Genomic DNA, 27423 nt, shown 5'->3' on the forward strand with positions numbered 1-27423 from the left:
TTGTTGCCCTGGTTTCAAGCTGAGTATCCCAAGTCCCAACAAATATCTTTAAAACCCTCAAATGTCCAAATTTTCAACACTCACTATCAAATTGTCCCTGGTTTCTCCACAATTAAAATAATAACAATAACACAGACTTTTATTCAGTGATTTCATGGCCATTTATGCAAAAAACATATGCACCATATGTCTGATTGAACCCTGATTTATCTGTATCTGTGTCAATTAATCAATGTGTGGTTGTCAAGGCTGTTGACAGACTTAAGACAGGTCTTCGACCGTCAGAGATACCAGATAACAAATGTCCAAAAATCTGACCATTTAGTTGATTGATTGCCTTTGGGATGTATAGGACAAATAGGACAATAATCGTTTTAAAACATATTGCCTACCCTAGATTTACGTAGATAGAGACCCATGTGGGATTGTTTCTACTTGAAGCGCGTTTTGACTTCTTGTTTTTCTAACGAAATAAACGAGTCACGCATTCGTGTGCTCAACGTGAGAAATTGTCTTTTTCTGTTTATGCAATTTCCACACTGGTGACCCCGACGTTAAGGCCGATTCATACCTCCGGATCCGGACGAAATTTGTCCGTCTTTACCAAACGTTGCCTCCGGTGCTACGCTTCATACCTCCGTCCTGTTTCCGTATTGTTATGGATGTTACGCAATCCTCTAGAGGGCAGTGACTGTCGTGTCACAAATTAACGGCATCGACATTCACAAACATGGCATCTGTAGAGATGATTTTGCTTTGTGTCATCCGAAATTGGCAAAAAAAAGTGCATAAAGTGTAGGCATAGACGGCGGTGGCACGTGACACCCCTCACCAACCTGCAGATTATCTCCTCAAAATGTTGCAAGATTTTTAAATGACCAGTTACAACTCATTGCCAAAGCAGGGGAACAATAAAATAAAAAGGTCAGGTATATAGTATAATTTAAGTATAAAACGTTAAATACAATATATATACATATCAGATACTACTCTATCTATTTTTGCGAATGGTCTGACTTCTGCCTCGATTTCCGGTGGTATTGCTCTGTTTCTCCCGGAGCACTCCGGATTCGTATGCTGAGGCGACCCATTGACGGACGAAACACCTCCGGGACCGGACGAAACAGTCCGTATCCGTATTTACCGTAGGTTGTGAATGGGCCGGACGTCTGCTGGACATATCCGGAGACAAGACACGGCTATGCCGCGAACGCTGTTCCCCTCAAACTCCCCAAATTCTGGGAATCGTCGGCGTCGGCATGGTTAGCCCAGACCGAAGCGCAGTTCGCGTCGCGGGAGATCACCGCGGATACGACCAAGTATTACTACATTGTGTCAGCTCTCGGAAATTCCACAGCATCCAGAGTGGTGAGCCTCCTTAAAAATCCTCCGGCAAGGGAGATGTATGCGGCACTCAAAGCCCACCTGTTGAAGACCTTTGAACTGTCGGACGCTGAGAGAGCCAGCAGGCTTTTCTTACTTCAAGGACTCAGTGACAGCAAACCTTCTGAGCTCCTGGCCCGTATGCTTGATCTCATAGGGGAGCACAAACCCGATTTTCTTTTCGTTCAGTTTTTCCTGCCTCAGGTGCCTTCCCAAGTGAGAGCTGCATTAGTAGCTCGTACGTCGCTCCTTCGACACTGGACGACTCCACCCTCATCGCGGCCACCACTTCTCATCGGCAGCAGTCTTCTGACCCCAGCAGTCTTCAGGCCCGCAGCAGTCTTCAGGCATGTGGTTTTACCATGCAAAGTTTGGACCTAAGTCTCTTAAATGCCGTCCGCGATGCAGTTTCGGCGGGTTGGGAGACGCCAGGGCCGGCGCTCGGTAGTGGCCATGAGCGTCGGCCACGCTGGCAGGCTGCTTTTCATCCGCGACAGCATCTCCATGGTGATTTTTTCCAAGGTGGACCTTGTCCGGGGATATCATCAGGGGCCTATACACCCACTGGACGTTCCCAAAACAGCAGTGATCAAGCCGTTTGGTCTGTTTGATTACCTGCAAATGCCATTCGGCTTTAAAAACGCGGCTCAAACTTTTCAACGCCTCATGTACTCTGTTTTACGGGAGCTGCCTTTTCTTTTTGTGTACTTGGATGACATCCTGGTGGCGAGCACGTCCAAATCTCAGCACCTGGCGCACCTCCGGACACTTTTTGAGTGGCTCAGCCAACATGGGCTAATTGTCAACCCGGCCAAGTACCAGTTTGGTCTCTCCATCATCGATTGCCTGGGACACAGAGTCACTAAGGATGGTGCAGCCCCTCTCACATTGAAGGTGGAGGCGGTCGCACAGTTCCCACGCCTGCTCACTGTCAAGTCTGTCAACTCACTGCAGGAGTTCCTTGGCATGGTGAATTTTACCACCGTTTCATCCCTTGAGCCGCCCAGCTCATGCGGCCCTTGCATGAGGCTTTGCAAGGTAAGCCCAAGCATGCTGTGGACTGGACTGAGAGCAGGGACAAGGCTTTTGTTGCCACTAAGGCAGCCCTGGCGAACGCCACCATGCTGGCACATCCTTCTCCGACAACCTCCATCGCCATCACCTCGGACGCATCGGACTACGCTGTCGGTGCCGTCTATGAGCAGTGGGTGGGCGGGGCCTGGCAGCCACTTTCCTTCTTCAGCCGTCAGTTGCGCCCCAGTTGCGGACTTTCGACCGGGAGCTGCTTGGTCTCTACCTGCCATCAGACACTTTTGTTCTCTGTTGGAAGGTCACACTTCACCGCTTTTGTCGACCACAAGCCGCTGACTTTCGCCATGGCCAAGGTGGCTGAGCCATGGTCCGCCCGCCAGCAACGTCATCTTTCCTACATTTCCGGTACAAGCTGTTGGACAATGCAAGGCTTTTCGCACCTGTCCCCCCTTCCCGTCACGGCCTTCCTCAGTCGCACATCCCCATTTGGCTTCGGACGGCTGACTACGTTTTCATTCGCCACAACGCCCACAGTGGACCGCTACGCCCGCCCTACGAGGGCCCGTTTCGGGTTTTGGAGATGGGGGACAAACATTTTGTGGTGGACATGGGGTGAAAACTGGAGCGAATCTCCATTGACCGCCTCAAGCCAGCTCCCTTGGACATGGCCAGGCCCATTGAATTGGCCCATCCCCCACGACGTGGACGACTGCCAGCTCTGCCCCCACTGGCCGGTTAATACGCCCGCCTCACGATGACTGTTTTGTTTTTGTTTTCTTCTGTTGGTGAATTCTGGGGGGACGTGTGTAGTGAGTGTAACATATCATAATTCACCTATGTTGTTAAGTGTTGTTCTATACACTGTTGTAGGCATATCATTTACTGTCTTGGTTGTTCAGGGATCGCTGTCCCTTTAAATGTTAGGAACGCCTCATGACGTAGAGCCCCATGCGGGATTATTTCTGCTTGCCGCGCATTTTGACTTCATGTTTTTCTAAAGAAATAAACGAGTCACGAATTCGTGTGCTCAACGTGAAAATGTGTCTTTTTCCGTTTAATGCAATTTACACAAGACAATGGTTATGATGATTGGTACAAACATGCCTTATCAAAGTAACACATCATCCTTATGCATCATCATCTGTGATTTATTTGTGCATCATGGTTTCACTTCCCTTCAGCCCTTCAGAGAGTTCACTTCCTTGTTCTCATAGCTCTCCGAGAGGTGGGGCCTGCATGCGGGATCGCCCTTAGCGATGGTTTCCCACACTTTCTCTGACAGGCTTCCAGTGAGGCAAAGTTCTTGGTATTGCCCTGGCAACTTCCATACCAGAAATCTGTGCATTTCCCCACACCGGAGTCATAGTAGAAGCGAACCATCCAGGTGTCACAGGGACCCTCCTCCCTGGGCAGGGAGCAGATATCTCCAGTTGATGGAATGGCAGAGGGAGATGGCGGCTGATTGACCAGATCACAATAAAAAAACAATAATAGCGGTTAGCTAAGTGGTTTGTTTATATTATGTTTGGGTAGTGAAAATCCTTGAAACCCAACAAGAGAGCACATAAATGTATATTCTTACCACTGAGGTCCGGTACTCAGGGCATCCTGCCCTTCCAAACCCTTGAGCAGCAGTTATCCCATCTATACAGCAGCCGTACCTTAGGAGGCAAGAGAGATTCTTTGTTGCATATCATTGCATGCAATCAACGTTGCAGAATTTGCAGGTCGATTTAATCTCCATATTGTTTTTGTTTGTTTTTTTAAATATGAGCTGCCTGTAAATTCTGGCATAAATTTTACAGATGTCAAGAAAGATGCAGAGCAGCAAGTATACCTGGTGCGAACGCAGTCACCACCGGGGCATCCCCTATTCCTAAGGACAGTGGCAGTAGTGTGTCCGTCCGCACAGCAGCCATATCGTGACTGCTGACAGGGGGATCCGACCACAGTGATGCTCTCACGTGGTCTTGGAGCTAATGTGTGAACACAACATTGAAAAAATAAAAAACATGGAGAGCTACTTGCCTACGGCTTCCTTGTTAAAAATATACGTTTTCTAATTAGCATTTTTTATACAGCAGAAGGTATGTTTATTTTTACGATCAAAGTATTGCCCCTGGTAGTGAGGTAGTACATAAAACAGCGGGGAACTCCGTGTCTGCCAGTGAAAGATTTAAACACGGAAAAGAAGAAAATGATAACCTGGAAACTATAGTTGCTTATTATATCACCTGAGAATACAGTAATTAAAATAAGAGGCCTATTTTCATTTTGCACATTCCCCTAAGGCTACTGTTTTATCATGCATATCTGCCAGCGATCGAGATGCATGTTGTTAAAGAACTTGTTAAACATTGGCATGTTTGAACGTGCCAAGAAGATTAGATAGAAACACATGGTCTGGCATACCCAACTGCTCTCCTGGGATGTAAGGCACCAGTCCTCTTGAAGGGCTTTCATTGGCTATTGTGGCCTGCATACTTGGGACCCCTGGTAATAATATATAAGGTTATATCCATAGAAATACACACACACACAACACAATACAGCGACAAGGGGATAGGATACATACTCTGGGCTTCTGGGCAGGGCTGCGTGTTGCATGACTCCATGGCGACAGGACTTCCGGTGGATCCACACCTGTGCTCTGGATATGGGTTGAGGTCTGTATCATAGCACCCCGTCCGCCTGTCTCTGACGCCCCCACCACAGCTCCTGGTGCACTGCAGAGAGCGTCCAACCACAACCCGTCAATCATTGTAAATAAAGCCAAACTGATGGGGGGGGGGGATCCAGATAGCACAATGTACATACCAGGCCAAAGTCACCAACATGCCAGGTGATATGGAGGGGGCATCGGGACCTGTGGCAGGGCCTGAAGGCCGGGGGGCGCTGCAGGCCACTACAAGCGTGGTCGGCCAGGTGCTCCCCAGAAGGACCCGCGCAGAAGACGTCCCTGGTCTGCTGGCCTTCTCCACACGTCACCGAGCACTGATGGCGGGCAGAGAAGAAGAGCGTCAATACATCACTGTGTGTATCAGCTGTGAGGATCCTTTGATACCCTGTCTGTTTAGGCGGACATCCAGATAGACAGATGAACAGGTAGACCTGCGGTACAGACCCCACTGAAGACGGAGACACTGTACTCAGCAGTGGCACATGGTTGCATGTTGCAGGCCTGCTGGCACGCCGGCCTCTGCAGCACTCGGGCAATGCAGTCGGTCTCGTCCACCGTGCGCGGGTTCACCGGGTCCTGGAGCATGCATTGCACGCTGCGGTACTGCATGCCTCCGTCGCAGCTGACTGAGCAGGCCCCGTACACGCCGGTGGTGTAGGCGTAGATTTGCGTGTCCCTTAGATGAGGAGCCACAGGGGCCCGCGCCGAGGAGGCAACGGGCTGCTGCACGTCTTGGTCCAAGCCCAGGAACTCTCCGTGGATCAGTGGCTGTGGAGGAAAGGGAAATTATTTTTATTTTTTCTCTAGGAATATGAAGATACACAGATAAGTCAAATAAAAACACAGATCAAAAACAAACAACAAATACATACATATTTAACACGTGGGCTGTTGCCTGGAATGTCCAGTTTAAATCCATAACAACATTTGACGAATCTAAAGTGTGAATTGGCACAATTGTGTGAATTATGAGACGAGGTGTTGAAGAAAATACCTACATGTAGACACCCTTATTCCATGTTAAAGCCTATCTTAAAACCAAATTTCATGTTCAGAAGTTGATTACTGTGAAGATCCTACCCTGCATGCCCCATCCACACAGATGCCACGGCGTCCCTCACGGCAGGGGGTCCCATCTACCACGGCGGCCCTCTGTCTGTAGGAGACGTTTCCTCCTTTGGGGACACAGTGCAGCTCGCACACATTGGAAGCTACAGAATAGAGAGAGATTGGTAAAAAATGCTCTCATAGATTAAACTAATTGTTGAAGTGATTTTATAATACTTGTTTCGGTACATGCTGTACAGAGTTTCAGACAGGGAATTTAAATTAGTATTAAATACTAGTATTAGTAGTGCCTTTAATTATTCACAGCTTTCCATGATGGTTGTGGCCTTAGCTCTAGAGTGAAATTTAAAAAAAAAACATAACCTTTACCTCCATGGTAAGGCACCCATGAGTGACTTTTTCCCTGGAATGCCAGTCTGTCAAACTCTGCGCACTGTTCTTCCCGGTAGTCCCTGGATCCTATCGGACATTCCTGCATGGTCAAAGGATAGAAGGTTTGTTCCATTGAGAGGAGGGAGATTGAGCTAGAGGTTGGAGAAAGACAAAGAGTAGGAGAGAGAGATAATTGGAAACTACCTGTGAGTTACAGATGCGGTATGACTTGGATGATCCCACACAATTATGACCTCCATCCGTCCTGCAGGAGAGAAGAAGCAATATTGGATTAGTGTAATAACAAAATCTGTATTTAACATTTTATTATTTATTATACTCTATCATACCTTCTTACAGAATTTGTCTATGGTTTATTATATCTCCCCTGTCCTACCTTTGGGTGATGCACTTCCTGGTTCTTACAGAGATTCCTGTCCCACAGGTTCGACTGCATGGCCCATAGGTGCCATAATCCCCCCAGATGTCATGGCTGGGATTCCTTTGCTAAAACATCACATCAAGCACTAAAATAAGTACAAGAACAGCCTATGGAACAAACAATGTAGCTCTCAGGGAGACCGAGGTCAAAACCACAAACCACAAAACCACAGGAGACCCACCAAAATAGATGTGGTGGTTAAACATTGCATAACTTGAATATCAATGGTGGTACTGTATGTACTCGTCCAGATCTGTCAGGTTATTCTTTTTTATATTTATCTTTGATACTTTGCTAAGTTTTACAAGTAAAAATAATTGAAAGCCGTACAAAGTCAACCTTACAGTAAATACAGGCACAGCCAGCAGCTGAAGAACCAAGACCAGAAGGATGTCCATGTCCAAAAACCGCCTCTGAAGGACTACTGTTAGAGAGGCTCATGTTAGCATATCAATTCAGGTATAGCATATTCAAATCATTAAAATTCGAATATAAGTAAAAATAAGTATTCATTCTGTAAGAAGATGGAGTGAGTTCCTACCGTCGGACAGGGAATCTGTCCTGCAGACAGCGGTCCAGATGGGAGTGGATCCTAAAAGAGGAGGTGGCTGTACTGACACTCAGCTCTCTGTTTCTTCAACACCTCCAAACTATCCAATACTACAGCCCCCCGCCCCCCAGGTGTCAGGTTTCAAATGTTCCAATGTACACTATGTTCTAATATTTTTCCAAGTCTTTTTAATGAGCTCACACTTCTTTTTAGATTATTTTATAAAAGCAAAAAAAAGCTATTATAATGTACAAAAAAATGGTGTATACTATATATCTTTTCCCATATTTTTTTCCCGTTTTAATATAAATGCAAATGCAAATCTTGGGTTTGAATCAGATATTTAATAGTTGATTTCAATAGTTGCTACCACTCATTCTGAAGCAGCAATAAAAGCAGAAACTACGAAGCGGCGACACACATAAAAACATATAGGATCCTAGGCAGCCGTGACGGTGGCTTGGGCTGCTGAACCATAGAATGTCCTCGTTTTGCAGCCAAAACCACGAAACACACACTAGCCTATCATAGCACTGGCGCTGTGTGGAGCTGTGTCTCTGGAGGGGTCTGTGGCGGACAATTTTGACTCTATGCCATATGATGCACGGATGAAAGCAAGGCCTAACATCAGGGAAGAAAGGAGAAGCGATCTGTTGATGTGGGGCACAAAGTCGCCCCCGTCCTCCCCACTGATAGGGTAGGCTCATGGATGTCCTGTTGAAATAGCGCTTCTACTGTTCACCCAGTAGAGGACATATTGGGAGTATTACACGAGAATCACAGATGCACACACACAAATACGTGAGTGCACACACACATTAGCACATCGACATACATGCGTGCCCACACACACGCACACACACACACACACACACACACACACACACACACACACACACACACACACACACACACACACACACACACACACACACACACACACACTATAGAATGCACACACACACACTCACACACACATGCACACACATACCATCGGTATGATCAGTTAAAAAAATGTCATGTATCATACAATATACGACTCTTATTTAAGATCAGCCAAGCCTATAATGTTCTCCACTTCTCTTCAAAGTTCTCCATAGTCCACAAACCCCCCACCGACTGTTGTATCCCTTTTACTTTGCTTCTCCACCCAATGGTGAAGAATAGAGGGCAGAGAGAGAGAGAGAGAGAGAGAGAGAGAGAGAGAGAGAGAGAGAGAGAGAGAGAGAGAGAGAGAGAGAGAGAGAGAGAGAGAGAGAGAGAGAGGGAGAGAGAGAGATCACCACCTCTTGTCTTCAAGCCTCACAGCCTAACCCCACCCTCAGAGCTGCCGGTTCAGCTTCTTGGCCTGCCTCTCCCTGTCGTCGATGGCGCTCTTGGTGCTCAGCAGCTCATCCATGGTGTCCACCACCTCCTGCATGTCGCGGCCCAGCCCGGCATAGCTCTCCTTTATGTCCTCCTGCTGCCGTAGGAGCTCCGTGGTCGTGGTGACCAGCTCCGCCGCCTGGTGGCTGCAGCCGGCGCGCAGCTGCTCCACCTCCGACAGCAGGACCTCCATGCTCTTCATCAGCTGCTCCAGGCGGCCCTCCGTCACCTCGAACCCCCCCGAGGTCCCCTCCGCCGCACCTCCTTCCTCCTTCCCGGCCCCGGGAGCCGAGTTGTCCTTTTGGTCGGAGTCCATGGTGATCCTACGGCCTGTGGCCTCCTTCACTAATCACACAGAGATCTGGGGAGGAAAGCAGTTGAGCTGTAGCAGGTGTAGGAGCCAATGGAAAGTCTGGACAAGGAAGTTCAACAGTAACAACAAGACTCAAGAGGGATGAAGGGATAATGGTGGGAGATACACGAGCGACACTCCTGGGCCGTCGACCTGCAAGGAGTAATGCTCTGGACGGGGGTTGGAATAGGTTTGCTTCGGACTAATCTGGTCTGCTTTTAAACGTCGGACTGTCTCTGTGACCGCATTGGTCCAGGGCAGTTAAGCTGTCAGTGACTCATTGTGAGCAGAGTATCAGAAGAGCCAGGGCAAAAGAGAGGGAGAGTAAAAGTGCCAGCCTTCTTAATGACAAAAAGTTAAACGGTGAAATTAACAAAAATAACAGCATAGAATATACTGAATCGGGATGAAAGATGTGTGCATTGATGCGCTTGTGCATGGGTCACCCAGGCGGGCTATAAATGGTTTGATCCCGTCATCCATTTTGCGGTTGCAATCTCATGCACCGACGCCCCCCCCACGGTGGGCTCTACACCTGGGGGGTTGAAGGGTGGGCGGCAGACACGACATGAGATGTACTGCCTAGATCCTCCTCCCCCTGCCCCTCCTTCTCCTCCCCCTCCTCACCTATTCACGGCTGTCTGAGACTCAGATTAACGTCTTCGTTAACTCTGAACCCTCACATGCACGCACACACACACACACACACACACACACACACACACAAACACTCGTGCACACATCAATCAGTGCTCGTCCACCGGGTGGAAGAGAAGTTCCACAAGGGAGTGATCAAGCGGTTCACAATGAATTCCTTTCCGATATCAGAGCTTGTGTACGTTGGCCTTTATATATGCCCAAGCGCACACACATACAAATGCACAAACGCACTCACATATGCACACACACATCAAATGCACAAATGCACAAATACACTCATATATGCATGCACACACACATACACGCACTCACGCACACATACAAACAAAAACAAACACACATTTACGCACAAATCATGTTCCTTTCTTCCTCTCCCCACAATCTTTGTCTTTTTTGGAATTGTTTGTGTCAAGTTATGTGTTGGGACTTTGATCTGTGTTAGGGCTTGACAGTATCACCATGTTTCAATCAAAATCCAATCAAAATCCAGAACCTAAAAGTCCAGCAGTGTTTGCGTCTTACCCATTGAATCTATTTAGTTGATTGCCTAATTGTATTTGGTACGAAAAACCGAATGTTTACGTATGAATGTCTATCAATGCCCTATAATTCTCCCTATCAAAACAACTTATCTGTTTGATTGAATAATCCATTTGTCTGTTTCTTATCATCTTTTTGATGATAACATGTGTTTTTTATTTTTTAAAAACACATGTTTGCTGCTATTGTGGGAATGACACACGATAGGCCTTGTCTCTTATACTTTTTAGGTTTAAATAATCAGCGAAATAACGCCCTCTATTTGTCAGGGAACAGCTCCAATGCTCCATTGTGTACGTTGCTGGAATTGACTTGAGGAATGACAATGAAATTATGTATGGGAATATGTAGAGTGTAAAGTGTTTGATCGTTGTTGTGGAAATATCGGCGCAATTCCAAGAGAGAGATATACCACAATAGTTGAATAGCTTTACATAAATGTGTGATACATCAAATTATAAATTAGATCGACAATTTAGTAAATAACACTGCTAGTTAGTTCTGGTGGGTTTTCATTTTAACATGCTATCATGTGTACTTATTCTATTTGATTTACAGCACTTTGAGATCTTAACGGCAGCTTTTTACTAATGTAAGCAGAGACAACAGACAAATGAGAAAGAAGTAACAGTCTCCTAAATGAATACTGCAGCATTAAGAACCGTGCACAGAAGACATTAAAGGCCCAGGAGATAAGGCACGTGTCAGGATCCCCACACCTCCCTCTCTTATCAAAAGCAGCCAGCAGCGTCCCTGGGAGCAGCACCACGGGGAGATACAGCCACTACGCCCTCCCTCTGAATGGTGTTCAACATGCTTCATCAACACAGAAAGAACTTCCCACCCACACAAGCTCTTTCAGTTTCCCCTCGAACACACCAAAGGTCAATAATAAATGTCTAAATGTATTTTGAGATTAAAAGAAAAGGGGTTAATGCTATTATAATGTGCGCACTGTGGAGCATTAATGAGAATCAGACATTAGAGTAGAATGTATTATTCCTTTTTGGTCTCACTTCTGTCTATCCATGTTCAAGTGCAAAACCTAAACAATAACAAAAACAACCAACCTTTGCTGCATTCTTTACTGAATTATATATTATTAGTCGCTGAGTACCCTTGTGTATTACATAATCCAAAAGCCACAGGTAAGAATGATTAAAGAAATAAAATTATATGTATATATATATATATATATATATATATATATATATATATATATATATATATATATATGTATATATATATATATATATATGCTACGACAGGTGCAGGAAGAAAAATAAGCTTTAACAACTGAGAGAAGTTTGATCAATATTCATTGTATATTTTTTAAATATAATATAAGACTTTATGATACCTGTCTTAAATAAGAGAAAGGAGGGTCTGCACACTGTTTTAATGCTCCAGAAGTGGATTTATTAACAGGCAACGTTTCGATCGCTATAGTGATCTTCATCAGGCATCAACATCCTTTCATGAATAACCTGTCTTAATAGAATCAATAGATTTGTAGACATACCTGGTATAAGCCTGTAGTGGTCTCGCCATTGAACAGCAACTGCAGCTATTATGGATTATGATTTTTTTAAATGCCCATTAGATCCAATGCCTTCAGGGCACTTGAGGAAATGTCTCCTCGTGTGCACAGCAGATAAGCGAGCTTGTGTATGCACGTCAGAAATGGGTTGTTCTCCAGACTTTGAGGGAGCTGTCCAATCCACTGCTGTGGGAACCCCATGTTAACTTAATGTTATTAGACCCCCGGAAAAACTTCTCATAAAGGTACATGGGTTAAGAAATTAAACGCTTGTTGCAATATGGAAAGGGATTATACTTTATGGAGTTTAATCTTTAATTCAACATTTTATATTGGCCAGATTCATTTTCTGGAAACAGGACGAAGGAAAATCTGTTACTTTTTTTGCTCAGCTGATATTCTTTCATCTGAGTACCCCAGTTATTACAAGAACTGATCAAATGGCATCGATAACTCTGTTGACCATCATATAAGACAAATTATCACGTTTAAAACTAGACAAAAAGTGGTTTTCTTGTTCACTGGCCCTTTAAACGACCTACAGGTCAGGACCCGTATCCCTAGCAACGTCAACCAAACACAATACCGTAGGCAGAAATATTGATATCCCGTCTTGTCATCGTTACTAACGTTCAATCATTCAATCATTAATCAACAGCATGCAAGATATCTTCTAGATGAGTGGAGATGTGAAGAAACCAGTGGAGGTTGTGGTGTCTTCGTCGGAGGCAGAAATGCACCAGGAGAGAACTGACGCTCATCGCCTCCGCGGAGCCGCCCGCAGCACGGCCAAGGAGAGGTAGTGATTCTCCTTTGCTTTGTTTGAATTAAACATTTACATGGCGTATTAGGGATAAAGTAACATTGCAGCAGGACGGTCGTTAAATCGCTAAACTAAATATACCAACCAAAATTTTTATTTTTATTTTTTTTTGTTCCGCTAAAAGAAGCTGTAGGTTAAATACGATTGGAACTGCGTCCATAGCAGCAGTCTGTTATAAATATCAGACCGTAAAAGCCTCCAATCCATTGACCAATCAGAATCGAGTATTCAACAAGCCGTGTGATAACGGAGTAGGCTCTCTGTTCTAGAAGGTTGATGACTTGATGCCACCCGTCTCCCAGGGGGCAGAGGGGAGAGGACTCCAACGAGGACATGGTGATCAAGGAGGCCGGGCGGCCAAGCGAGCAGCGAGCGGAGCAAAGTGAAAGGGTTGGTTTGAAATTGCTTATTGTATACTCATTTTAAATTGAAAGACTACAAATAAAAAAAACATAAGAGACATTTCCTTATAATGTATACCTGTGTGAGTGGAATGTGTATACATTTATATCAAATCTTCACTGGAAACCAGGTGTTCCTATCAGTAGGAACCTGAGATGCATTTTGAGATTATTCATAGCTTTGCAAATTGATAGTCTACCCAGGCTTTGGCCTTCCCCATAGCACCGAACAACATGAACCCCTCCACACTTTTTCTGTTCCTTGGATGAAATGAAGTGAAATGATAGACTGAGACAAGCAGGGGGAGAGGGTGGGAGAATAGAAAGAGAATAAGAGAGAGAGAGCGATGCGAGTGAAAGAGAGATACAAGTTAGAGAGGTTAAGGCAACATGGGCAATGCAGATTTTAGTAGGTCTTTGAGGGGTCTGATGGGGTCGCCTTTAAATACCTAATAAGTCATCATATTTTCCACGTCTTCTCAGATGCTGGTCAACCTGTTGAGCGAAGGGACGCAGTTAATCACCAACATCCAGGTGGCAGCCGATGCTAAAGAGTCCCAGAGAAGGACTGAGCTGAGGGAAGGCCGCAGACTCCAGTAATGCACGCTACTTTCCTCATATTCATTCATTGATTTATTTATTATAAGATCTACACTGACATCCTCTCAATTCACCGTTAGAGTTTGTACCTTGACTTGTTATAAACTACATCAGACCAGTGCTCAATTTGCATGTAATAATCATAATGAAGCCACTAAAAGCAGAAACAATGGGTAAAATGCCCTTATTTTTTAATGAAAAAGCTTTGTTGATAGTTGTGTTTTTTTTCCTAGGATCAATAAAGCTATTACACCACTTAAAAAAAAGGAGTGTTGTATTTCCTCATGAACCTTATCTACCCATGTGGGCCAGAGTGGAGAAGCTAGAGAGCGAGGCCAGGTCCAGCATGGAGAAGTTTGAGGAGATCACCAGGGGGTGGAGCCAGGCCAAGGCCAAGGTCATCCCCCAGGAACTACACCAGGCTTTGGGCAGACAACTACAGCTGTGTGCTCAGGTGCTGGAGGACAAGAGCAAACTTATCAACGACCTGCAACAGGTAACAATGGTAGCACACACACACACACACGCATGGTCTTGCCCTCAGACACACACATACACACACACAGACAAACAGACACAAAAACACAGGCATCCACACACACACACACCAATCATTAAATTGATCAATAGAACAGCAGAATAAGTCATAAACTGTGTGTATGTGTGTGTGTGTGTGTGTGTGTGTGTGTGTGTGTGTGTGTGTGTGTGTGTGTGTGTGTGTGTGTGTGTGTGTGTGTGTGTGTGTGTGTGTGTGTGTGTGTGTCATCGCGTGTGCGCTGTGAAACAGGAGCTGAAGGCGCGGGATGAGCGCTACGTCAAGGAGCTGAAGCGGCAGGCGGAGGAGGTGGACCTGATGATAGAGAGGATGGAGGAGCAGGTGAAGACCCTAACCAGGACAAACAGGGAGGAGCTGGACCACATCGAGGTGAGGAACGCACCTCACATGTGTCCACGTATGCAGGGCGGTACCCAGGCTCTGGACAACCCTCCCCCAGGACATTAGAGACTCAGAGTCGCTCCCCGTTCATCCCCCCTGAAGACCCCTCTATTCTTTACCGCCCTCCCACTTTGTTACAGACACAGAGTGCAAAAAAACCATGGATAAATGAAATACTTACCTTTAAGTGACCCTTCAAAACCTTGAACATCACATGAAACATCCATACTTCAAACATTCAAGCAACTTTTCTGTGGATCCGCGTATAAACATGTTTTTAACCACACTAACTCTTGACCTCCAAACTTGTGATCTTCACATCTCACACACGAAACATTTGACCTTTGCTTGGTCCTGTTGTGTGCAGAAAGCCTACGAGGAGGAACGCAAGGTCCTGCTGACGGGTAACAGACAAGAGTGGGAGCAACACGTGAAGCAAAGGTCCACCACAGAGGTATAGCAGCACAGGAAAGTAGGGGTGTTCCCCTTTACTTCCTACAAGTCTCTCTCTCTCTCTCTTGCTCTCTCCCTCTCTGCATGCTACTTTATGAATGCTTTTATATAGCTGTTAGTGGGCCCTTAATACAGCACTTAAAGTCGTTCAAGAAATTCAGCCTTGGTGCAGAATAAAGGCCAAATTCTCTGGGTGGGCAAAGCAGAGAACGGGGAGGTAACATGTCCCTGTATGAAGGGCTGGGTATTGCCAGGTACCTCACAATTTAATTCAATTTGATTATTTAGGTCTTCATTCGATTCAATATTGATTCGATTCGATTCGATATTGATCCAATTGCTTCGATATCGATTCAATAATACGTGCAGTGGACAAAAAATCCTAAATATTCTTTAGAATTAACCATTTCAAAATGAATTAACCATTTCATTGTGCTTGGAAAAAAGGGAATACACCATGGTATAGTATTGTTCCTGAGCTAAACTTGCAGCATAAAAGTAATAATCATAACATGGACAAATGTAAAAGGACATGTACATCTAGGCATACTCGCTTCTAGATTACAATGACTGAGTTTGCTGCTTTTCTTTTTTCCTTTTTCTTTTGCGTTCACACCAAAAGATGCATTTGCTGCCCGAACGCGTTGACGCCGAGGTTTTGCGGCGCGGCAAATCAAGTTTTGCGGCGCGGCAAATCAAGTTTTGCGGCGCAGCAAAGGTTTTGACGCGCTGCAAACGTTTTGCTGCGCCGCAGTTTTGCAGCGCGGGAAGTTTCGCGGTGCTTTTGAATTCATTCACAACCGACATTACGAGCATTGCATGTCTTTACCTGTTGTGGAAGAGGGAGAGACGTCGGAATGCCCGTCGTTTATGGGTTCATGCAGGGCCGGCGATCGGCATAGGCGAGCTAGGCGACCGCCTAGGGCGACAAATGCGTTGGGGGCGCCCTCTGGTGGCGCCCTTAATTAAAAAATATATCAATTAAAATATACGACGCGAACGGAGAAGCGAGGGGGCGCGGGAGCAATTGTCAGGGCGGCCTGAAACCGTCAGCGTATAAATGTAACGGTAGTGAACTCTAGGTCACTCCAAGGGAGTAACACTGATTGGCTGTTACGGCATGTCACTCAGTGGCAACGCCTCCGTGGCAACGCTGTTGAACGCTGATTGGCTGTCATCACGCGTTTGCTGCCGAAAAGTTGAAATATTTCAACTCGAGCAGCATTTGACGCGCCGCAAAATACGTGAACGCGCCCGCCGCCCGTGCCCGGAAGCGGGCACAGGCATGCCGCGCTGCAAATCAGATTTTGACGCGCCGCAAATCAGATTTTGACGCGCCGCAAATCAAATTTTGCTGCCGGTTTTCTCGGCAGCAAATGCTGCGGCAGCAAAGCAGCAACGCGTCTCTACATTCACTTTGAATGGGATCGTGACGCGTGTCAACTTTTTGCATCTTTTGGTGTGAACGCAGGGTAATGGAAATAATCAATTTCAAAAAAGTTCTCAATCGAAATTGAATCGAGAACAAATAAATTGCAGTGCATTGATGAATCGATATTTTTACCCAGCCCTAGTATGAAGACATCCTGGGAAAATTCCAAATTGGCGAGTCTGAGCTTTGCTTTTTAAAAGGAAGAGCAGGATACCTAGTGCTCGTTTTACACCTTATGCCATTTCTAGCTACTGGGCAGGCTAGGGGAAATCATATTAATTTTAGAAAACCTCATAAAGTGAACATTTCATGCCATGGGACCTTTAATAGACTGATGCAAGACGTCTGATCACCTCCTACACCGACACATGCAACACACACAAAGAGAGTATTTGAGTGTAAAAGCATTATCGTTTTGGAGGTCAAAGTTGTTTGTCGGTTTAGATGGATTTTTGTATTGTGCACACACACACACACACACACCTAAAATGAACTGCCTCCACGACCTCCCCACACCTGTGTGTGTGTGTGCAATGCCACTCGCCAGTGGGTGTCAGTGAACCCTAACGTAGACGCTCCTCTGGCCGTTCAGTTGGAGAACATGATGGAGAGGAGGAGGAAGGTGGAGGAGTATGAGGCCATGCTGGAGCAGCTGAGGCTGGCCGAAATAGATGACTACAACGTGATCAGGGAAAAGCTGGAGACTGATGTTCAGGTACGCAAAGACACACACACAGACACACACACACATATTTCTACACACAAATATATATATATATATATATATATATATATATATACTCATGCACGCGGGACCGGGGTATCTCCTGTTGAGGATATTGCTCCTTGGATACGGCCTGGGGAGTGAGAAACAAAAGAGAGGAGACTTGTGTCGGTCTGCTGTCAAGCCAGAGAACAGAGGTTAGCTGTGGCTAGCCATCTTAGCTACAATTATCTTCCGGGGGTCCTTCACAAAGCTCCATTCATCCAGAGGCCCATTACTGTGCTAAGTGTGCCACCAGTTTCCACACTCCCAACACTTCCCCCCCTCCCTTACTCAGCCCTTTGGAGGAGCTGAGGTTCATCCTCGACAGCACACAAGCATCCACACACACAAAACAAACCCATAATAGTACAGTCACATACACACGCACCCTTACATAAATGCATGCATGCACACACACAAACACACACACACACAGACGCACAAACACACTAACATTGATAGACTCATAGATATTATGGAAACTCATAAAAGGAAGGATCAATCATATGCAGCAATGAGGACACAGTGTTTGTAGAATGGGTCGGCTTAGCTCAGGAGGTAGAGCAGTTGTCTTGTAACCGAAAGGGTTGCTAGTTCGAAAGTTTGCTAGTTTGATGGAAATGTGTGTGTGTCCGATGTAAGTCACTTTGGATAAAAGCGTCTGCTAAATGCCCTAATTGTTATTGTAGAATGATCCCACCCTGTTTGTGCGCAGACCACGCAGCTCTGGAAACAGCAGCAGAAGGCCACCGCCCAGCTCAACCAGGAGAAACAGGAGTTCAACATACACGTGCTCATGCACAGGGAGAAGGACAGCATGATCATCCAGTCCAAGCTGAAGCGGAAGATCAATAGGTCGCACACACAGAGACACTGAGGTTCAAAACATGCATTTGAGGTCATGCGTTGTTGTTCTGACCCCGGGGCCGTCTCGGGCCCTCGTTGTGTTGCAGACTGCAGGATGTCCTGAACAGCCTGAAGGCCAATCGTGTGCAGGCTGCCAAGGTGGGCCACGGCCAGTGTGACGACTACACGCGCACCGTGCAGCAATACACCCTCATGCAGAAGAAGATCAAGTGCGTAGGAGCTCATAGAGGGATACCCAGCTGTGGCTATGCTCATATACACATGCATACAATGTTATTTGAGTTGATTGCATCAGCTCGTGCTGTTGCTATTTTGATGAAATGACATATGCTGTGACGCATCATTGATGATGAAAAAAAAACGACTAAAAAAAATAAAAAAAATAAAAAAACATAAAAAACTCAATAATGGTTCAATAACGGATGCCTCTCCCTCTTTTCTCCCATAATTGCCCTTCCTCCCTCGCCCCCTTCCTCTTCCTCTCTGTCCGTGGGCTGCAGGCACTTTGAGGCCGTGGACAGCGAGAGGTTTGCAGAGGTGTGGAAGATGAAGGAGGAAGAGGTGAGGGAGCTGGCGGAGAGGGTGCTGGACATCGATCGCCTCCTCCATGAGCAGCAGCTGGGCTTGGTCTGGGAGCGCCCCACCGTGTCCCCCGAGCTGTCCCCTTCTCCCCCCCGGGGCCCGGCAACGGCCGACTCGGCGGTCGGTCCCTCGTCGAGGACCGCGGGCGTTCGGAGCGCGGGGGCGTACGGCGAGGCCTGTAGTGACGGGGCGTCGTCCGCCACCGGGGACAGTGCAGGGGGCGCGGCGGGGGAGGGAGGCAGAGGGAGGGTGTCCGCTGACACCGTGAAGAAACTGCTGCAGCTGCTGTGTGACGAGGCGGTGAGCGCTGGATTTATGGTTGATATTTATGCATTTAGGCATAGCTCATTTAGCACGTTAGCTAGTCATGGTAACCTTGATGCCCCTCCCTCGTTTTCCATCCCAGGGCTTTTTGATCGAAAGCAAACTCCTCACACTAATGTCTTCCCTGGACAAAGACCACCAGTCTCTCATCAAACTGGACTCCATTTTCTCTGTGAGTTTAACTATTTTGGTTTGTTTTGAACAGAGGACGTTTAGCAGAGCATTAGACTGGAGAAGCTGAATGCCTGAACTGCGTTTAGATCGATTTCTTTAATGAAGGGAAAATGTGATTGCTGAATAGAGTCTGCGTGTGCTCTGGTGTTGTCTTCGTCTCCTAGTCCCTGGGAGTTGAGAGCAAAGACGACGTGTACCGGCTGGCTGAATTCTTCTCAAACTACCAACAACGACCGACTCAGCAGGCTGATGTAAGCAGAGAATGACACCAAACCGTTATATGTCCTCCACTGTTGCAGTCAAAGGAGGATGAACAGCGGAGATGGGGAAAGTCTGGTGATTGTAACTGTGGTAACTCTCCCTTTTTTCCCTGCATCCAGGCAGAGGGATTCAGTACCAGCTCGACCTTTGACCTTCTCCACCCCGATGAGGTCCTGGCTGCCCTGAAGGCCTTCACTGCCCAGTACAGACGGCCCAGGTCTGACCAAATCCCCCCAGAAGAAACACCAGCCATGACAAGGAAGCCATGTGCAATTGCAGCTACGTTATCATTTAGATGTTAATAATGATCGGATCATATTTCATCAATATAATTAGAAGGACAAATATAATGTGAATGATTTCAAATTATATTTAATGAACTAATTGTTACATTCCTTCTCTCTTTAGCCTAATGATAACGGCACAGGACTGCAGTTTTTAAAATAAAATACTTTATATCTCATATTTGCCATCTTTACCACATTGTGCAGTGGCTCCATTGACTCCTCCTCCCTTTATCACGTCCTCATCAGAGAACGGTCGGCCCCCCAGCATCACAGCTCCACCCTCACAGGGGCTCCCGAGGGCCCCGACCAGGCCGCCTTCTGGGAGAGCCTGGCCAACGTGCTGCCTGAGTCCAAACTCAAGCTCTGGACCGCCTTGGATAGCGCCCTGGAGAAGTACCAGTGAGTAACACGGCTCTACCAAAACCGATAGAATAAAGTCTCCCCGCAGAGGCCCAGGTGGCTCAGGTGGAGGCAGAGCGGCTCCACTGGCAAACAGAAGGTTGCTATTTCGATCTCGAGGTGTCGAGGTGTCCCTGAGCCCGACACTTTACCCAAACTGCTCCCGACGAGCTGGCTGTCTCCCTGCGTGGTCGACTCCGCAGTCGGTGTGTGAATGTGTGGTGAATGTGGGGGAATGTTAGGCAATATTGTCAAGCGCTTTGAGCTACCACTGGTTGTGTAAATGCAGTCCACTGACAGAGCTGAGGGCCCTTGTTGTCCACCCAGCGCCGTGCTAACGGAGAGGTCCCAGCTCTTCAGGGACACTCAGGACCTCAAGCGGCAGAACTCAGAGCTGCGCATGCTGCTGCATCAGTCCCTCAATGCTAAGGTACCTCCTTCTAACGTCACCTCCAGCCCTGTTATGTTATCAACTGTTACTGCAAAAGATAATTAGTAAAGCCTCCCTTTCAAGCTTAAAATGTTTTTGAAGTGATCCTGTGTCTCCCTAAGAAAGAACCCATTCTAAAAGAGTGTTCTCTGACAGGTGAACACAGAGCTGGTGATCCCTCCCGATCGGCTGATGAAGATGGCCCCTAAGTGAACGGCAAAATAAATGTTATAATAAAGCATCTAAAAAAAAGAACTACTCTGAGCACCCTTCTTTCTAGAGTAATGGGTGGGAGTGTAGATAACTGGAACATAATTAATGCAGGTTATCCATCTTAAATACATTTATATCATTATAGAACTAGAAAATGCATTTCCTGAAGAAAATGTGGTGAGTGCTGTAGTGCAAAGTGTGGTTGACAAATGTTTTAGTAAAGCCACATAGTTTAAAGCATAAAGAAGTGTTAAATGGCTTAAATCAAGTGAAGGGATTTGAACAGAGTCTAAATGGAGTAAACAACGTGAACATTCACACCCTTTAATCAGGTGTCGTTTGGGGCCAGCGGTACCCGGCGCTCCTCTATGATATCCCGAGGCCCGCTCTATATAAGTCACCCCTCAGTCCCCTGCTCAGTGCTGATCAAAGAGTCGAGCGGTAAGCATTACCGGGTTATTAGAGACTGAGCATAGCATGGTTTTATCCAGTGATCAAAGTGGAGCGAGCGAAGAATGGGGAGGAGACGGGTGAGGAAATCTCCAACAAGAGGGACTCCAACAGGAGGGACACCAACAGGAGGGACACCAACAGGAGGGACACCAACAAGAGGGACTCCAACTGGAGGGACACCAACAAGAGGGACTCCAACTGGAGGGACACCAACAAGAGGGACACCAACAGGAGGGACACCAACAGGAGGGACACCAACAGGAGGGACACCAACAAGAGGGACTCCAACTGGAGGGACACCAACAGGAGGGACACCAACAAGAGGGACTCCAACAGGAGGGACACCAACAGGAGGGACACCAACAAGAGGGACTCCAACTGGAGGGACTCCAACAGGAGGGACACCAACAAGAGGGACTCCACCAAGCGGGACTCCTGCAAGAGGGACTCCAACAGGAGGGACTCCTGCAAGAGGGACTCCATCAAGATGGACTCCAATGAATGAGGAGCGTCGGAGACCCCGGCAGGGTTGAGGTCGAACACACGGCCGTGAGCCGTGGTCGAGCCGGGTCAGGCACTGTTTCTACCCCTATCCGGACTCCATCTCGCCGCAAGGGGAAAGACCGTCTGGGGCCAAATTAGTTAATTTGCATGTTATTAAGTTCTTTTGCGACAGTTCAAGTACCAGAAAGCCATTAGCTCTGGTGAAAGCAGCTCTTTATTGCTAATATTATTTTAATCGCGGCCTTTGCGATTTGCATATCGCCTTCTAATACTTTGCAATTTCGGTTGGCATTCGATTACTCGTTCGTACTCCTTTGAGTCTCAGCTTTCATATGGCCTATCGTTTGTGTAGATGACATGGAAAATATTTTTTAAGGATTGTTTTTAGTCCACAATGGTTAGCTTTGTGATAGACAGCCACGTTTGGTGGAAATCACATGATCTGCTCTAGCCCAAGCTAGCTAGTGTGGCGTCACACGCTCTAGCCTGAACCGCAGACAACTGAAAATATTCGAAGCCGGTATGAAATTAAACAGATTTTGAAATTAATTATATGGAAATTCAGTTCAAAATTGACCAAGTAATTATACGGAAGTTGGAAGTGCCCATGCAAGTGAACGGAACGTTGAAAAGACCTGTGTAATAAACATAATTAATTAATCTAACATGTAAACTTTCATTTCGAGAGAAAAGAAAAGATACATTTCAAGTCGAAATATGGTAAATATATATAAAGCCGGCCACTTAACAAACTACAAAAAGATGTAATTATATTTAGTTTATTTCAAATCAGTAAATCAGCACAAATAAATATTGCTCACAGTTACACAAGTTTAGGAATCCAGTTAATTTTCATACAAACAGGCAGGTTAAGTGCAAACAAGAGTGTCGATGAAATACAGAAGACGACTTCACAGAAAACATTGGTCAAGCACAGGCAAAAGGACAATTTAAAGACCGTACAGAACGCCATCTTCAACAACCCCTTGTTCAGGCTCAGGCCCTGTCACACCTTTCAAGTGCACTTCAACTTTTCATAACAAGAAAACTTGTTGTGGGACAGCAGGGTTCAGTGATTTGGTTAGGGTGGAACTATAGAAAGACAGCCATGCCAAAAGACGCATGACCTCTGGTCAGTTGAAGGTCAAAAACACAAAGGCATGCTACTGGTGTCTAAGACTACTTTTTGGTGAAGCACAGTTAAGACCCGTGAAGGTGTACTTTTGTAATCAGACCTGAGCTGGTTGCAAGTGATTCTCAGATGAGATTTTGTCCCCGCGGGGCGGCCCGATGAGGGGTTTGGAACAAGCAGTGTGATCATGTTTTCAGATGCGTTGATAGTGGGAAATGGTAGGCTGGCTCCATCCCTATCTATTGTGTGCTTATAAGCATTGCTATTCAAAGGCTGTTAGAAAATGCTGCTTGTTCCCTCACTGTTCCTTCACTGTTCCCTAACACTCAGGTGATGTTTTGTTCAATAAAATATGCTGGAAATGCTAATTGACCTACACAATATGCAGAGCATCGTTGATTTCAGACTTTAATATAAGCTTGATCTTCGCCCAAATGGATATAATCAGGTTATGAAAATAGATATATTTCAGATTTTTGTTAATTAATTTTATGTGCTTATTATTTCTGAATTGTGCAAAGACTGCAATAATGAAGAGGGAACAATGCCCTTTATAACGGGACATATTTTCTCATTTGTTCTCTATCATATTAAATCAATAACTGACATTTAAGCACTAATAAACCATAGTATAACACCAAGATGTTATACTAGGAAGGTTGTCCATGCAATCATTTATTAACTCTTCCCTTGATAAATATAAAGATCATCAAAATCTGTACAAAGACATAAAGGAGAAGTCCCTCCCAAGTAACATTGCTTGGTAGGCGTGGTTAAGGTTGAGATCTTGGTTTCACCTTGGTGCATGTTGTTGGAGGTGATTTGCTGATTAGGTTGAGTCCAGATATTATTTACTTGGTCATAATGCTATGTTTTTTAGTTATTGTTGTCATCTTTGGATAACGACAGTAGTTGTCGCCCCCCCCCCTCCCACACACCCCTACTCCAGGTGACCTGAGCGATGTGGATATACGTCTCAATATCTGGCTATCCCAGTAGATAAACAAAGGAAATATATTGCTTTTGGGTCTTCAATGTATCTCTTCCTTCTCTACGAAAAATAAGACATAGAGAAGGGAGAGACCATGCCGCTTCCTCTCTTTCCTAGGTAGGGATGGAGAGGGCGGAAGACATTCCAGAGCCAAGAGCCGCCCCTCCCCCCCTCCCCAAGCAACCCGCCTCAACGGACCCCCACCACCCCCTCAGGCTCCCACGGGGCCCCGTGGGGCCGCCTCAGGCCCCTAGCATCTTCTTTACCAGGTACCCCGGCATGCTGTAGAGGAAGAGGCCCAGCATGATGAGAAGCAGCGTGGCCAGCACCATCTTGATGATCAGCCACTTGTAGCGGTTGCAGATCAGGTAGCGGATGGCCTTCAGCGGGCTCAAGAACCACAGGAACGTGGTGTCTGGGCGACTAGAAGGGGGCAGAGAGAGGAGCGGGATGGACATGGAAGAGGGGTGGGTTGGTATGGGGGATGAGGGTGAAGCAAGTTGGATTCAAAAGATGCATAGGAGCGATGGAGAGTTTTTTAGAGTTAGGGGGGAAAGGGTGGAGGTAGAGGATAAGTAGTAGGGATATCAGGGCAAATATGGAAGAGGGTGGAAGAGATAAAGTGATCAGTGTTAGTGGTGAGAAGAATATGATGCCTGGTTGGACACTTCTCAGCATTGGTGTATATCTCGTTCAGATTCAATACAACCCATTGAAATACAACTACCATGGAGAAGAGAACCGATGTGCCTTTGTAGGATCAGTACAGATACAAATTTATACAAAACAATATCCCATGTGATTCTGAAAAGGCTGCAAATGATATGTGGGTGGATAAGCAAAAGACACGACATGGAACACTTGGGTTTAGACAAGGTCAGACAGGAGAGGGACATGAAAGAGACAGGAGAACAGCCCATCCTTGAGAGAAGACTGAGAGACGGAAAACTGGCAGAGACGGAAAGTATTAAAACAGTTTAAAGGGAAGCTTAATGTGTTCCAGATCCAGGATGTGCTTTCAGGAATGTAAGCCAAACTATACAATTAATTAGGGATCTGAGCAGCGAAGCTGCTTGGCCCCTAGTGTTTCTGTAACGTTTTTGTTTTTCCTCAAATTCTGTAAAAGTCATACTGCAGCCTATACCGTAAGTCGAAAACTCTTGACATTTTCAGGTATGGTTACCATTAACCCCCACTACCCATAAACTCAAATTTGTGCTACTGCACCCAAAGGTGGCAGTAACGATTAGGCTTATTTCTCCTCACCAGATTGACCTGGACTCAAAATTCTTTAAGAATATTAATCTCTAGAATCAGATGCATTTATAAAACCCATTTCATATTAAAGCTTAGCATGATAAAAAGATTCACAGGCTACAAAAATTCACCAAAATCGCCACATAAAATCTTTAGACCAAGCCTCACAAAAATCATCGAACAGAATTTGTTTTATTTAGTTCAATTTGAGAAATATTGGCCAATAAAGTTGAACTAGAATTATTTCTCCTTACTAGATTGACCTGGACTAAAAATTCTTTCATCATATTAATCTCTAAAATCAGATGCATATTTTTCACCCTGGTCTTTTGCTCTAAAATTTTTTAATTTCCCACAATTTCATAGAAAAGCCAAACGTCCAGTCTCAACCCATTTTGCCTATATGACCATTTTGTCATTATATAACTACCATACGGCTATCGTTAGGTGGATACCATAAACAGTGCAAATTTTCAATCAACATTCCGGCTCATCCAGTTTTCTGGATGTTGTGTGCTTATCAATAGACATTTTGACCATGTGAATGAGGCTGCAGTTCAGGTTTATAAGTTGAACATCTTTCCTTAATATCTTCTATTAGTTCGTTCTTGACTTTTAATTTTGCTCGGACCCCGTAAATCACCGCTTCGATTATATTTTTAATTGAATCTTTATCCAGCAGTCTTAGCAAATAGCTAACATAATCAGTTACTCTTGCCTGACAAGATGTTAACAAGGGAGGTCAGATCATCTCTTTCTATCTTTAGATTTTCCCTAGATCTTCCCTCGAAACTACTACCAAGTGGTATTACAGATTGCTTTGGTTTATGGCCACGGTGAATGAAACCCTGATATAATCTGAATTGAACATAGCTTTGAATTGGGATGTCCCTTCAATTTCCCATGACACGCCACCAGGTGTGATTGTGATTAGCCGTTACAAGCCGTTACAAGAAAATCGGTCTCTTATGACATCAGAGGTGGGCGTGTCCACCTAGATGTGTGCTGGATAGATCAGTCTACCAGCCTACCCAGTGGCGTCTAGCAAACGTTGCTCATCTATCCGTCACAAATCTAGGTGGACACGTCCACTAGTGATGTCATAAGAGACAGATTTTCAGAACGTCTTGTAACGGCTAATCACACTCACACCTGTTGGCATGTCATGGGACCTTTAAGGCAGAGGCACTAGACTGGGGCTACCCGTGGCTTAGGCCCCGATCATCTTCTTGACCAGGTAACCGGGGAGAGAGTAGAGGAAGACGCCCAGCATTAGCAGCAGCAGCGCCATCCCCAGGATCTTGAGAATCAGCCAGCGGTAGTTGTGCCAGATGAAGTAACGAATGGACCTCAGGGGACTCAGAAACCACATGAGACTGGTGTCCGGGCGGCTGCACACGGGCAGGGGGTGAGGAGACAGAGAGAAAGCCATAGAGAGAGAGAGGGGTAGGGGAGGCGTAATGGAGGGAATTAAGGAATTGGAGGTGATATTTAAAGGAAAAGGGGATTGGAGAAGGGGAATAACACAGTAGGAAGGAGGGAAGAAGAAACACAGGGAGAGAGGAGGTGAAGAAATGTACGGAGGATAAAGGAGTGAAAGTGCACATGCTGTGACCCATGACCCAAAAAGGGAAAATAAACTCTGAATTTGTTAAATAAGCTGCATAAAAAAATCAATTGACGATCGTAATAAGCGGTAGAGTAGGGCTGACCAATTTCAGCTCCAACCTGTTATTCGATCCATAGGGCTTTCAGAACTATGGTGTGAGACACATTTGTGGCGTTACTTGCATGTTTTTTTGATTTGGTTTGCTCTTATGAGCAATAGATGGATTTTAATGTTCAATTGAGATTTGAATGAGGAAGGAAATGTGCGTTATGCTGGAGTGGAGACCTCCCAGACGGCTGGTGGTGGCGTCTGAGGCTCTTACTTTGGTTTCTCCAGGGGGTCTGGCTCATTGCGTCCCAGACCAACAGGGCTCTTCTCAGCCTCCTCCGCTGTCATTAGGTGGAGCTCTGCTTCCACTTTACCCTGCCAAGAGAGGGGAGTACATGTGGAACAGTTTCAAAATGCTATTATGAAAACCAGTTATACGTATGTACCAAAAAGAAAAGGAAAATAGTTCCTGGAATTTAGCTTTAAACCCCAACCC

At 45.8% G+C, this 27423-nt stretch overlaps 3 protein-coding genes across 4 annotated transcripts in view; 1 reads left to right on the forward strand and 2 right to left on the reverse strand.

Annotated features, from left to right (window-relative positions):
* Positions 1-3393: 3393 nt before the first annotated feature.
* Positions 3394-7630, reverse strand: paplnb (papilin b, proteoglycan-like sulfated glycoprotein). Of its 2 annotated transcripts, XM_056581576.1 has the most exons (13): positions 7519-7630; positions 7322-7401; positions 6933-7042; positions 6740-6800; positions 6533-6635; positions 6176-6306; positions 5540-5863; positions 5233-5409; positions 4991-5141; positions 4828-4908; positions 4253-4391; positions 3998-4076; positions 3394-3873 (listed from the first exon to the last, which is right to left on the reverse strand). In XM_056581576.1, the coding sequence occupies exons 2-13, from the start codon at positions 7373-7375 to the stop codon at positions 3610-3612; spliced, it is 1674 nt and encodes a 557-aa protein (XP_056437551.1). In that variant the 5' UTR covers positions 7376-7401; positions 7519-7630; the 3' UTR covers positions 3394-3609. The 2 variants fall into 2 exon arrangements, with proteins under 2 accessions (XP_056437551.1, XP_056437552.1); XM_056581577.1 differs by having other exon boundaries at positions 7322-7630.
* Positions 7631-12582: 4952 nt separating this feature from the next.
* On the forward strand, positions 12583-21008 carry drc1 (dynein regulatory complex subunit 1 homolog (Chlamydomonas)). The gene is made up of 17 exons (XM_056581642.1): positions 12583-12783; positions 13110-13197; positions 13692-13804; positions 14121-14304; positions 14596-14733; positions 15113-15199; positions 17223-17345; positions 18112-18251; positions 18350-18472; positions 18764-19026; positions 19090-19145; positions 19252-19341; positions 19508-19594; positions 19724-19821; positions 20138-20290; positions 20618-20720; positions 20877-21008. The coding sequence occupies exons 1-17, from the start codon at positions 12662-12664 to the stop codon at positions 20931-20933; spliced, it is 2025 nt and encodes a 674-aa protein (XP_056437617.1). The 5' UTR covers positions 12583-12661; the 3' UTR covers positions 20934-21008.
* Positions 21009-24255: 3247 nt separating this feature from the next.
* Positions 24256-27423, reverse strand: part of otofa (otoferlin a) — an 81845-nt gene continuing 78677 nt past the window's right edge. The window contains exons 44-45 of the mRNA XM_056581652.1: positions 27202-27302; positions 24256-24436 (exon numbers count right to left, since the gene is read on the reverse strand). Of these exons, the coding sequence (XP_056437627.1) occupies positions 24256-24436; positions 27202-27302 (282 nt within the window). The remainder of the gene's footprint in view (positions 24437-27201; positions 27303-27423) is intronic.

This window comes from Gadus chalcogrammus, chromosome 21 (genome assembly GCF_026213295.1).
Source record: "Gadus chalcogrammus isolate NIFS_2021 chromosome 21, NIFS_Gcha_1.0, whole genome shotgun sequence".
NCBI classification, from domain to species: Eukaryota; Metazoa; Chordata; class Actinopteri; order Gadiformes; family Gadidae; genus Gadus; species Gadus chalcogrammus.

Excerpts from the sequence above, each read along its gene's own strand:
- paplnb (XM_056581576.1), bottom strand. The coding sequence starts at position 7,375 with ATGGACATCCTTCTGGTCTTGGTTCTTCAGCTGCTGGCTGTGCCTGTA. Across the intron at positions 6,307-6,532 it reads ATGGGTGCCTTACCATGGAG|CTTCCAATGTGTGCGAGCTG; the intron begins GTAAAGGTTATG and ends TCTATTCTGTAG. Across the intron at positions 4,077-4,252 it reads GGTGACTGCGTTCGCACCAG|GTACGGCTGCTGTATAGATG; the intron begins GTATACTTGCTG and ends TTGCCTCCTAAG.
- drc1 (XM_056581642.1), top strand. The coding sequence starts at position 12,662 with ATGAGTGGAGATGTGAAGAAACCAGTGGAGGTTGTGGTGTCTTCGTCG. Across the intron at positions 14,734-15,112 it reads AGGAGCTGGACCACATCGAG|AAAGCCTACGAGGAGGAACG; the intron begins GTGAGGAACGCA and ends TGTTGTGTGCAG. Across the intron at positions 19,342-19,507 it reads AACTGGACTCCATTTTCTCT|TCCCTGGGAGTTGAGAGCAA; the intron begins GTGAGTTTAACT and ends TTCGTCTCCTAG.